The sequence below is a fragment of the Anolis sagrei genome, chromosome 4, assembly GCF_037176765.1.
Source record: "Anolis sagrei isolate rAnoSag1 chromosome 4, rAnoSag1.mat, whole genome shotgun sequence".
NCBI classification, from domain to species: Eukaryota; Metazoa; Chordata; class Lepidosauria; order Squamata; family Dactyloidae; genus Anolis; species Anolis sagrei.
Window position 1 is genome coordinate 132,283,232 of NC_090024.1, and position 10,075 is coordinate 132,293,306.

At 41.7% G+C, this 10,075-nt stretch overlaps 1 protein-coding gene across 1 annotated transcript in view; it reads left to right on the forward strand.

The window, feature by feature from the left end:
• Positions 1-6,309, forward strand: part of HMGCS2 (3-hydroxy-3-methylglutaryl-CoA synthase 2) — a 30,957-nt gene extending 24,648 nt beyond the window's left edge. Inside the window, exons 7-10 of the mRNA XM_060774319.2 lie at positions 63-169; positions 1,830-1,955; positions 3,916-4,035; positions 5,794-6,309. Coding sequence (XP_060630302.2) covers positions 63-169; positions 1,830-1,955; positions 3,916-4,022 — 340 coding nt within the window. The 3' untranslated portion in view covers positions 4,023-4,035; positions 5,794-6,309. The remainder of the gene's footprint in view (positions 1-62; positions 170-1,829; positions 1,956-3,915; positions 4,036-5,793) is intronic.
• Positions 6,310-10,075: the final 3,766 nt, after the last annotated feature.

A 10,075-nucleotide genomic window follows, 5' to 3' on the forward strand; every position in this document is an offset into this window, starting at 1 on the left:
ATTGCTTTTCCCTTCAAATTTTTCTGCGGAAATGATTTTGGAATTGCTCTGAAATCCTGCAGGTACTCTGCCCAGCAGCTGGCTGGCTCCAGGATTGGAGTCTTCTCCTATGGCTCAGGACTAGCAGCCAGCATGTTCTCCCTGAAGGTGTCCCAAAATTATGAGACAGGTGAGTCCATGTTGTTGTGGAGTTTTACTTAAAAATAGTTCAAGGTAGGTAACTACCTTGAATTGATTGTGGAAACCATGCAGTGGTTCTCAATCTGTGGGTCCTCAGGTGTTTTGGCCTACAACTCCCAGAAATCCCAGCCAGTTTTGTATCAGGAGCGAACCAATGTATTTGAGAAAACACAAAGTTTAAAAACTGGGCATTCTATTAAATGTCCTTTGGCCGGTAGCTGGATACTTGGAGTGCCTCTGGTGTTGCTATAAGAAGGTCCTCCATTGTGCATGTGGCAGGGCTCAAGCTGCATTGTAGTAGGTGGTCTGTGGTTTGCTCTTCTCCACACTCGCATGTCGTGGGCTCAACTTTGTAGCCCCCCAGCCAGTTTACCAGCTGTTAGGATTTCTGGGAGTTGACGTGCAGAACTTCTGGGGACCCACAGGTTGAGAACCACTGCATAAAGAATGGTTGAAGGAGCTGTTATGTTAGTGGTGCGCTTGGTTTTTTTCTGCTACAAAGGGTAGGTCCCAAACCAGTGGATCTGAATTACAAGAAAGAGATCTCCACTGAACGTTAAAACTTTTTGGTAATCGTTGTTGCTCAATATTGGAATAGACTGGGTCAGAAGGTAATGGACTTTCCTTTACAGGAGTTTTTTAAACAGAGATCGGATGGCCAACTGTCAGGAATACTTTTCTTGGACTAGATGGCTATTGTGGATCCTCAATATTCATGGGATTCTATTGTTATTGTGTATCCTGAGATATTTTGGACTGCTTGCAAAACCATTTGAAATCTGCACTTCTGATTTAGCTTTGAACAAACATACTCGTTGACATATATTCCACTAAAGCCAAAAATCGTTACATACATGGAGCCTCTGACCTTTGGGAATGGTGAATACAGTTAAAATACTGCTCTAGGATAATATTTTATTTCCAAAGTAATGTGACAAGTGGGAATGATGTTCCTTTTTGTTGGTATGGATTCACTAAATTGGTCATATTACTTTACTTTCTAGGGAAATTTGGCATTTTAAAAGTAAATGAATTTTGTCAAAGTTTACATTAGTATTTCTGAAGTATATTTTTCAAGTTATAACACAATGAACAATCATAATATTTGCAATAATACATCCCTTTTGGCCTTCCATAACCAGTGACTCCATCTAATATTTTTAAAATTATTACTTTCTAGCTCTGCCCATGTAATAACATTCCTTTTCATGGGGCAGAAGCTATCACAGGACTTAATTTCTTATTGAAAATAAGCAACAGCAACATGGTACACAGAGAAGTCCTCAGGTACAGAAAGCAGATGTACATTCATGTCTAGAATATGCTTTGTGATACAGGAGGTGTCTGTCAAATGAAACAAGCTAAACTGCAGCTCTGAAATAGATTGGACTGATATACAAGATAGTGCCTACCCTACTCATCTAAATGAAGAAACTGAAGAACCTTCTGGGGAAGGATCATGAAGGAGCTTTTCTAGTTTGGTGGCCTGCTGTATATTTTCTGGCATCTGACAAAGGAGATAGAAACTAGAATGTGTGACAAAATAAAACAAAAATAGTTGGCTTTGGGAGGGGTGGTTGTTGCTGAGCTCTCTAGGAAGATATGAGATGTCCTAACTAGAAAGCTGGTGTCTCCTATTTTTTTTCCAGGTTCTCCTCTGGAAAAACTGGTATCCAGTCTTTCAGATCTGGAAGTTCGGTTGAACTCTCGAAAATGTGTTCCTCCTGAGAAGTTTGCTGAGATCATGAAAGTGAGGGAGGACACTCATCATTTGGGTAAGCATAAGAAGAAATACCAACTTATCACACGGGGCAGAAGAAGTGTCCTCGGACACTTCTGCGCCAGTTCACCCATGAAGTCCCACTTAACATACAATGTAGTGCGACTTCTGGTGGGGCTCTGTGGGCCACCAACACAGAAGCTGCCTCATGTTCTGTTAGGAACCATGTGGATTCGGCAGAGTGGCAGTGCTTTTCCACATGGGATGGGAAAGCATCAGCTGGCATCCAGGGCACCAGGATTGCCCCAATGCCACCCAGATTTGCCATAGAGGTTGACGAATCACAATTCTGGACCTGATCAATGTGATGAGGTCGTATGAGCCACATTAGCACCACTTACATGTAAAGGTGCCCATGAAAATTTTATCCCAACATGGAGACATCAGTGTCAGAAGGGCAACTATGTTGCTTCTGGCAAATACTACTTAATTTCTGATACTAAAAATTTCAAACGTTTTCATTGTTATGCATTTCTCTAGGGGAGAAAAACATTAAATTAGACTTGGTCCCTTAGGTCTGGGACTGAGGAATGTCATTGCAAAACAGCTCTAAGGCATCATCCTGAGCTAAAGGCTTTTCTCTTTCATATACAGAAACTTGAAAGAACTTCAATCAATGCACAGATATATATATATTTGCCATTGCCCAAAAAATCCAGATTAGTTAACAGACTACACGATTTAAAGGAAGTACTCACCAAGGGAAGAAGGCTGGTGCATTTATATAGTAACTCTCTTGCCATTGCTCTTCTTTCTCTTAGATATAGTAATACAAAGGATTTTGCTTCAAAAGGCCTGCCCCCACCATAAAAAAATATTTTCATTACAGGTTGAATATCCAATACCCAAAATGCTTGGAACCAGAAATAATTTGGATATTGGAGGGTTTTTTTAACCTGTATTTTTATATATATACATATTGAGATATGTTAACAATGAGTCCCATGTCTAAATATAGAATTCCTTTATGTTTCATATACATCTTATACACATAGCCTAATGATAATTTTATTAAATCTATATAAATAAAATGTAATGTTCATTTATTGGATTAACATAACTCAAAAACCACTGGGCAAATTGACACCAAATTTGGACACAATACACCTATCAGGCCAACAAGTGACCATCACTCATAAAGACACTGAAAAACACAGCGGAAGAGATTTAAAAAGCCAAAAAATAAAAAACATTACAACTCATGCACAAAAACACATATATACACATATACACAAATATACACACACAAAAAACACATATACACAGACTAGGCCACAGCAACACATGGCAGGGGACGACTAGTATTTTAATAGGTTTGTACACCCTAATAAAGTGAACTTGAACTTGAATAGGTTTGTACATGAAGCAAAGCATGTGTGTATACTGAACCATTATCCTAATATTTATTCATTTAAACGGGACTCAAAGTGGCTCCCAACAATAAAAACAAGGCAATATAAATTGCCTATAAATAAATTACCTCCTAGAATATATAAATATTGATGTGAAATTAAACATAAATATATAAAAACAATTAAAATCACACAAAACCATTAAAAAGCACTTAAAAATATTAAAACACTACATAGCACTCTCCTAGCTTGTTGTTAAAAACTTTCTCCTTTAAAAGAGAACAATTTTAGCCTGTACTGGAAGGACAGCAGGAAGGGGTCCATTCTGGCTTCACTGGGAAGAAAAGAGTTCCAGAATCAAGGGGCAGCCACCAAGAAGGCCCTCTCTCACATCCTCACCAACTCGTGCTTGTGATATTGATGGGACTGAAAGATGGGACTCTTCTGAGGATCTCAGGGCCCGGCCAGGTTCATGCAATCTTCCAAACAGCCTGGACCTGAGCCGTACAGGGCTTCAAAACATTTTCTGTCCATATATCCAAACAATGAAAGCAGTGACTAATGCCATTCCACCTTACCTATCCTTGCTCCATCTTTCCACAGTGAACCACACTCCTCATGGTTCCAAGGAAGATTTGTTTCCAGGGACGTGGTACATAGAACAAGTGGATGACAAGAACCGCAGGAAGTATGCACGGAAAACACTCTAGTAGGACTTTCCTGGTAAGTCTGAAACCTGGATCCTAGGAGCAATAATTGGGGAGAAGCATGGGCCAAGTTACTAGATCGGGAGACCAAGAGAGGTGGCATGGTTTTGGGTAACAGGAGCATATGGACTCCCTGTTATGGGGGTTTTCCCTTTCTCTCTTTTTTCCAATTTTTCAGAAGCTAGTTTGGAAAGGCCAGAATTAAATGGTGGAACAGGCATGTCATTCAGTTGAATCCAGGTCAATCTTCCCTTGCTCTGTTCTTGCCTTGATAGGTGTAGATCATGCAGAGCAACAGAGTTTTCTGTCCACTGGACACCAAAGGCCAGTCTTTGCTTTTGAAGGTCCAGAGCTACTGGCAGCTGTAGAAGAGTTGTTTTCTAGGGAATTATCTCCCGAAAGGCATGGAGAAATCGCTAGTGTTTAAACTTATCTAGTTCCATGTATGTATGTATTTATTTATGACATTTATATGCTGCCATTCTCACCCTGAAGGGGACTCAGAGCAGCTTACAAGATATATATCCATACAATATATTATATTATTACCATAGTAAAATATCAGTAATAAATATTCCTATATTGTACTATACCATTATATTGTAACATTATTAGTAATATTATTATGTGTAATATAAATATATAATTATAATATCATATTATTAGTAGTAGTAGTATTATATTATATTGCATTACATTATAATATTATAAATATTTTATACACACACACACAATATATTACATTACATTATATTATTGGAATAGCACAGGAGACAAGGTGGAACTGTCTTCTGGCCCCCTCTCTCTTCACTCTATCCCAGAGCAGCAGTTGGTGCTGGGGGGAGGGGTCCCCAACTGATGACATATGCAGGAGATGAGATGGAACTGTCCCCTGGCCCCCTCTCTCTTCATTCTGGTCCAGAGCGGCAATTGGTGCTGAGGGGAGGGGTCCCCAACTGATGACATATGCAGGAGATGAGATGGAACTGTCCCCTGGCCCCCTCTCTCTTCATTCTGGTCCAGAGTGGCAATTGGTACTGAGGGGAGGGGTCCCCAACTGATGACATATGCAGGAGATGAGATGGAACTGTCCCCTGGCCCCCTCTCTCTTCATTCTGGTCCAGAGCGGCAATTGGTGCTGAGGGGAGGGGTCCCCAACTGATGACATATGCAGGAGATGAGATGGAACTGTCCCCTGGCCCCCTCTCTCTTCATTCTGGTCCAGAGCGGCAATTGGTGCTGAGGGGAGGGGTCCCCAACTGATGACATATGCAGGAGATGAGATGGAACTGTCCCCTGGCCCCCTCTCTCTTCATTCTGGTCCAGAGCGGCAATTGGTGCTGAGGGGAGGGGTCCCCAACTGATGACATATGCAGGAGATGAGATGGAACTGTCCCCTGGCCCCCTCTCTCTTCATTCTGGTCCAGAGCGGCAATTGGTGCTGAGGGGAGGGGTCCCCAACTGATGACATATGCAGGAGATGAGATGGAACTGTCCCCTGGCCCCCTCTCTCTTCATTCTGGTCCAGAGCGGCAATTGGTGCTGAGGGGAGGGGTCCCCAACTGATGACATATGCAGGAGATGAGATGGAACTGTCCCCTGGCCCCTTCTAGTACAGAATATAAGATGCACCCCTGGAGTTTCCTTACAACAAGCAGCCCAAATAGATTGCAGTTAGCTTATATACATGTTGTGATCTTAATGAGCAGTGTTCATTGTGATCCAACTTGGAGAGCCAATCAAATGACCAGAGTTCATTTCTATTCCCATTTAGAGCCTCCCAGATGTATAGACAGAGCTCAACTTAACAGGACATCTACACTGCTGAAGATGACTACTGGATTGCTATCATTCCTGTTATACTTTCTATCAGACAACTGTTTTATTATCCCTTCTTTTGTATTTGTGGGCTTGCAACTGCTGTGCTCCTCAGTTTTGCGGATGGCAGCTACTTCAATCTAAACATCTTTTGGAAGTGCCTTCACTGGTTTACGAAAGAGTTGTCTGAGTGTAACACATATTTTTTACGTCTGGTGATAAGGGATAATACAAAGGGCTGAATTTTGTGACAGTCTCCTGCCAAGGGAAAGACTACAACTGCAGAACTCTTTGGTGTGTTTTACAATTAGTTGGTGTTCTTTTTTTTTAAGCCAAGATTTCAAAGTATTGTTCCCCTACCTAGCTTTAAATGGTCTGAATGTTTGTAACTTTTAATGGCAAACTGTTTCCAACTGACCTGGAGATATAGTTGAAGGCTGGTATTAAAAACTAACAAAAAATTAAAAAAAAACAAAGCTGGACAAAGCACAGAATTTATGGTGCTCTGTGATCCTTTGTATATTAATGCATTTGATCAAAAATGGCGGGGAGGGGGGAGAGAAGAAGAGAAGATACAGGGTTGACATGAGAAAGAAATTCTTCAAAATCACAAGGGTAAGTTCAAACCATAGAATCATAGAGTTGGAAGGGGTCCCTTAAGCCACTGAATTCAGCCCCCAGCCCCACTCAATGCAGGAAATCTGGATGGAGCATACCCAGAAGATAGTCACCATGTCTCTTTTTGAAGACGTTCTGAGCAAGTTTGTTCATGACTAAAGCTATAATTTTAGCTGGGGTAACAGCAAAAGCTCATGCCGCTCCCCGGATTCGAACCTGCAACCTTTCGGTCAACAAGCTCAGCAGTTTAACCCACTGCTCACTAGGAAACTGAGCTAGAAAGGACTGAGATTAATTGGTGGGGAAAGGGCTCCAAAGTGAGATAAGAAGTGGAAAACTTCAGTGGATCTTCGTGCGGGGAAGATATTTTTAGACAAGAATACAAAGGGAAATGTGGCCTTCAAAAGAAAAGGAAAATATGCAAGGAATGGCTTGTTCAGGGAGCTGGGGCTGACAGCGGAAGCTCACGCCGCTCCCCGGATTTGAAAAAGTTTAGTAGCTCAGCAGTTTAACCCACTGTGCCTCTGGGGGCTTCCTACTCTGAAACATACTGCCTCTTAAATTTGAAAATTATGCACAATTAAAATTTCTTGCAGCCATTTATTGCCTGTCTAACCAATGTTTAAAGAGTCTGGAATTAGACCCTGGGTTCTAGAAGAGAGGAAAAATGTATAGCCAAGCCAGTAAAATATTGGCAACTTGATTTTCAGTTTATTTTTGAAATATGCAAGTGGATATTACTTTTTTTAAAAAAAATAGCACCCACATTCTGAAACAACACCAAGAATCATAGAATCAAAGAGTTGGAAGAGACCTCATGGGCCATCCAGTCCAACCCCCTGCCACGAAGCAGGAATATTGCATTCAAATCACCTCTGACAGATGGCCATCCAGCCTCTGTTTAAAAGCTTCCAAAGAAGAAATCCTTTGCCAACTATATAATCTTATCAGTTAATATATAACTCATTTTGTAGGGTGGGATTATCCCATGCCCAATCTACACAGTTTTGTTTGTTTTTGTTTTGTTTTTGTCGTGTCAGGAGCAACTTGAGAAACTGCAAGTCACTTCTGGTGTGAGAGAATTGGCCGTCTGCAAGAACATTGCCCAGGGGATGCCCCCCGAATGTTTTTGATGTTTTATCATCCTTGTGGGAGGCTTCTCTCATGTCCCTGAATGGAGAGCTGGAGCTGATATAGGGAGCTCATCCACGCTCTCCCTGGATTCGAACTTGCGACCTGTCGGTCTTCAGTCCTGCTGGCACAGGGGTTTAACCCACTCGTGCCATGCAGTTTCAGAATGCAGTTTAACTCCATTGAACTGTATTATATGACAATGTAGATGGGGCCACAGTGTCAAACTATTGATTGTTTTCAGCAAGATTGGCTCTTCTTTATGCATAACAACCTCAATATTTTATCACAACTTATCCTGTACCATAAAAGGGTCACTTTAAAAATGGCATCGCAGGTCCCTTTTCAGAACTTTGGGACACGAAAATCATTTTTAGTTGTAAGACTGATAACTTCACAGGATGAATTCTCACAGATACCATCTGGAACCAGTTGTTTGTGAACTGTAGAACATTTTTAGTTGGGAAGCCTATCCAGACTACACCAGATTATAGGAGGCACTTCATATAATTGAATGCTTTATGGGATCCATATGATTGATCCTTTTGAAGTATGTCCATGTTCATCAAGAAGCAAATCCTGGAGGAGGGGAGGGAAGAGCAGGAGTGAACAGCCATTTTTCTACCTCAAATGTCCTGCACAGAATCCCCAAAATACCTATACATGTTTTGCCACTAATAGCTTTGGGGATTCACTTTCCTAGTCCCTCAGCTAAATCTTATCTGCTTGAAATCTTTGGGAGTTCAGCATATGAAGAACTAGGACATTGACCCCGGAGATAACATTTTACAATGAAGCAGTGCACAATCTGTTGCTTATTATTACGTTATCTGCTTTGATCTGGATTATATGAGTCTACACTGCCATATAATCCAACTCAAAGCAGATAATCTGGATTTTATATGGCAGTGTAGAAGGGGCCTTGGTGTGTGTGCATATGTGTTCAATTTCACAGGAATTTTCTTAGGTAAGGAATACTCATGTGGCTTTGCTACTTACTTTTGAATAATAGCCTACAGCACCCAATATTTATTGAATGTATCCCATCCAAATAATAAACAGGGCTGACCTTCCTTAAAGATGTGATGACTTTAGACTCTTTAGGGGACCCTTAAGATTTAAATCCTGTCTCATGCTTGCTGAGATCTAGGGTGTGCTGGATGCATTTAGAGGTAAAAGCTTGCACCGACCATCAAGTGTTGTTTTCCCAATGCAGGGAAAAGTGGATGTGAGCCACCAGGTTTAGGGATCATAGAGGGCAAGGCCAAAGGCCGCAGCTTGTACACTCCTTTAAGGACTAAGAGTAATGTTTCAGAGATCTAGATGCAATCTTTCATTGTGCAAGAACTGCACATTCATTTTCTGAGATTACTCTCGGGAAGGAGCAGGTTTGTTGTTGTTATCTGCCCTGGAGACTAGGACTCAGAGCAATGGGTTAAAAATTCAGGAAAGAAGATTCCATCTGAATATTAGGAAGAACTTCCTGACCATGAATATTAGGAAGACCTTCCTGAGACTTATTCAATAGTGGAACTCTCTGCCTTGGAGTCAGGCGGAAGCTCCTCTTTGAGGGTTTTTAAACAAAGGCTTTGGGTTTGATTTGTCTGTATAGGAATGTGCCTTAGGCCCTCTTCCTGTGTATGTGGCGGGCAAGCTAGATGTCCTTGGGCATGATTGTGATGTGCTTGGCGTGGATGACACAGAGGTTGGTGTCCTCGAAGAGCCCAACTTGGTGGCGCGGTGGGTTAAACAGCAGTGGCACCATCACTCTGGAATACTCTGTCACCCAAAGTCCGTTCCTTGCGGGACCTATCAGCTGTCTGCAGGGCATGTAAGACATATCTGTTTCGACAGGCCTTTGATCTCTGATATTGTTGTTTTTAAATTGTTTTTAAATTGTGTTAGATTTTAGCCTGTTCTTGTAAGCTGCTCTGAGCCCCAGGGGAGTGGCGGCATATAAGTTTGAATGATAAATAAATAAATAAACCGCTGAGCTGCTAAACTTGTTGACAAAAGGTCGCAGGTTCGAATCCAGGGAGCAGCATAAACTTCTGCTCTCAGCCGCAGCTTCTGCCAACCTAGCAATTCGAAACATGCAAATGTGAGTAGATCAATAGGTACCACTCAGGCGGGAAGATAACGGTGCTCCTTGCAGTCATTACCTTGGAGATGTCTATGGACAATGCCAGCTCTTTGGCTTAGAAATGGAGATGAGCACCAACCCCCAGAGTCGGACATAACTGGACTTAATGTCAGGGGAAAACCTTTACCTAACCTTAAATAAAGGCTAGATGGACATCTGTTGGGGATGTTTTGATTGCGCTTTTCCTGTATGGAAGAATAGGGTTGGATTGGGTGGACCATGTTGTCTCTTCCAACAATGATTCTATGATTCTCTGCTTTCTGTGAAAATAATGTGCTCTGTAGTCTCTCTACCGAGAAGAAGCGGGAATACATGGCAGACGTGACCTTGTAGGGTACAATGGGAG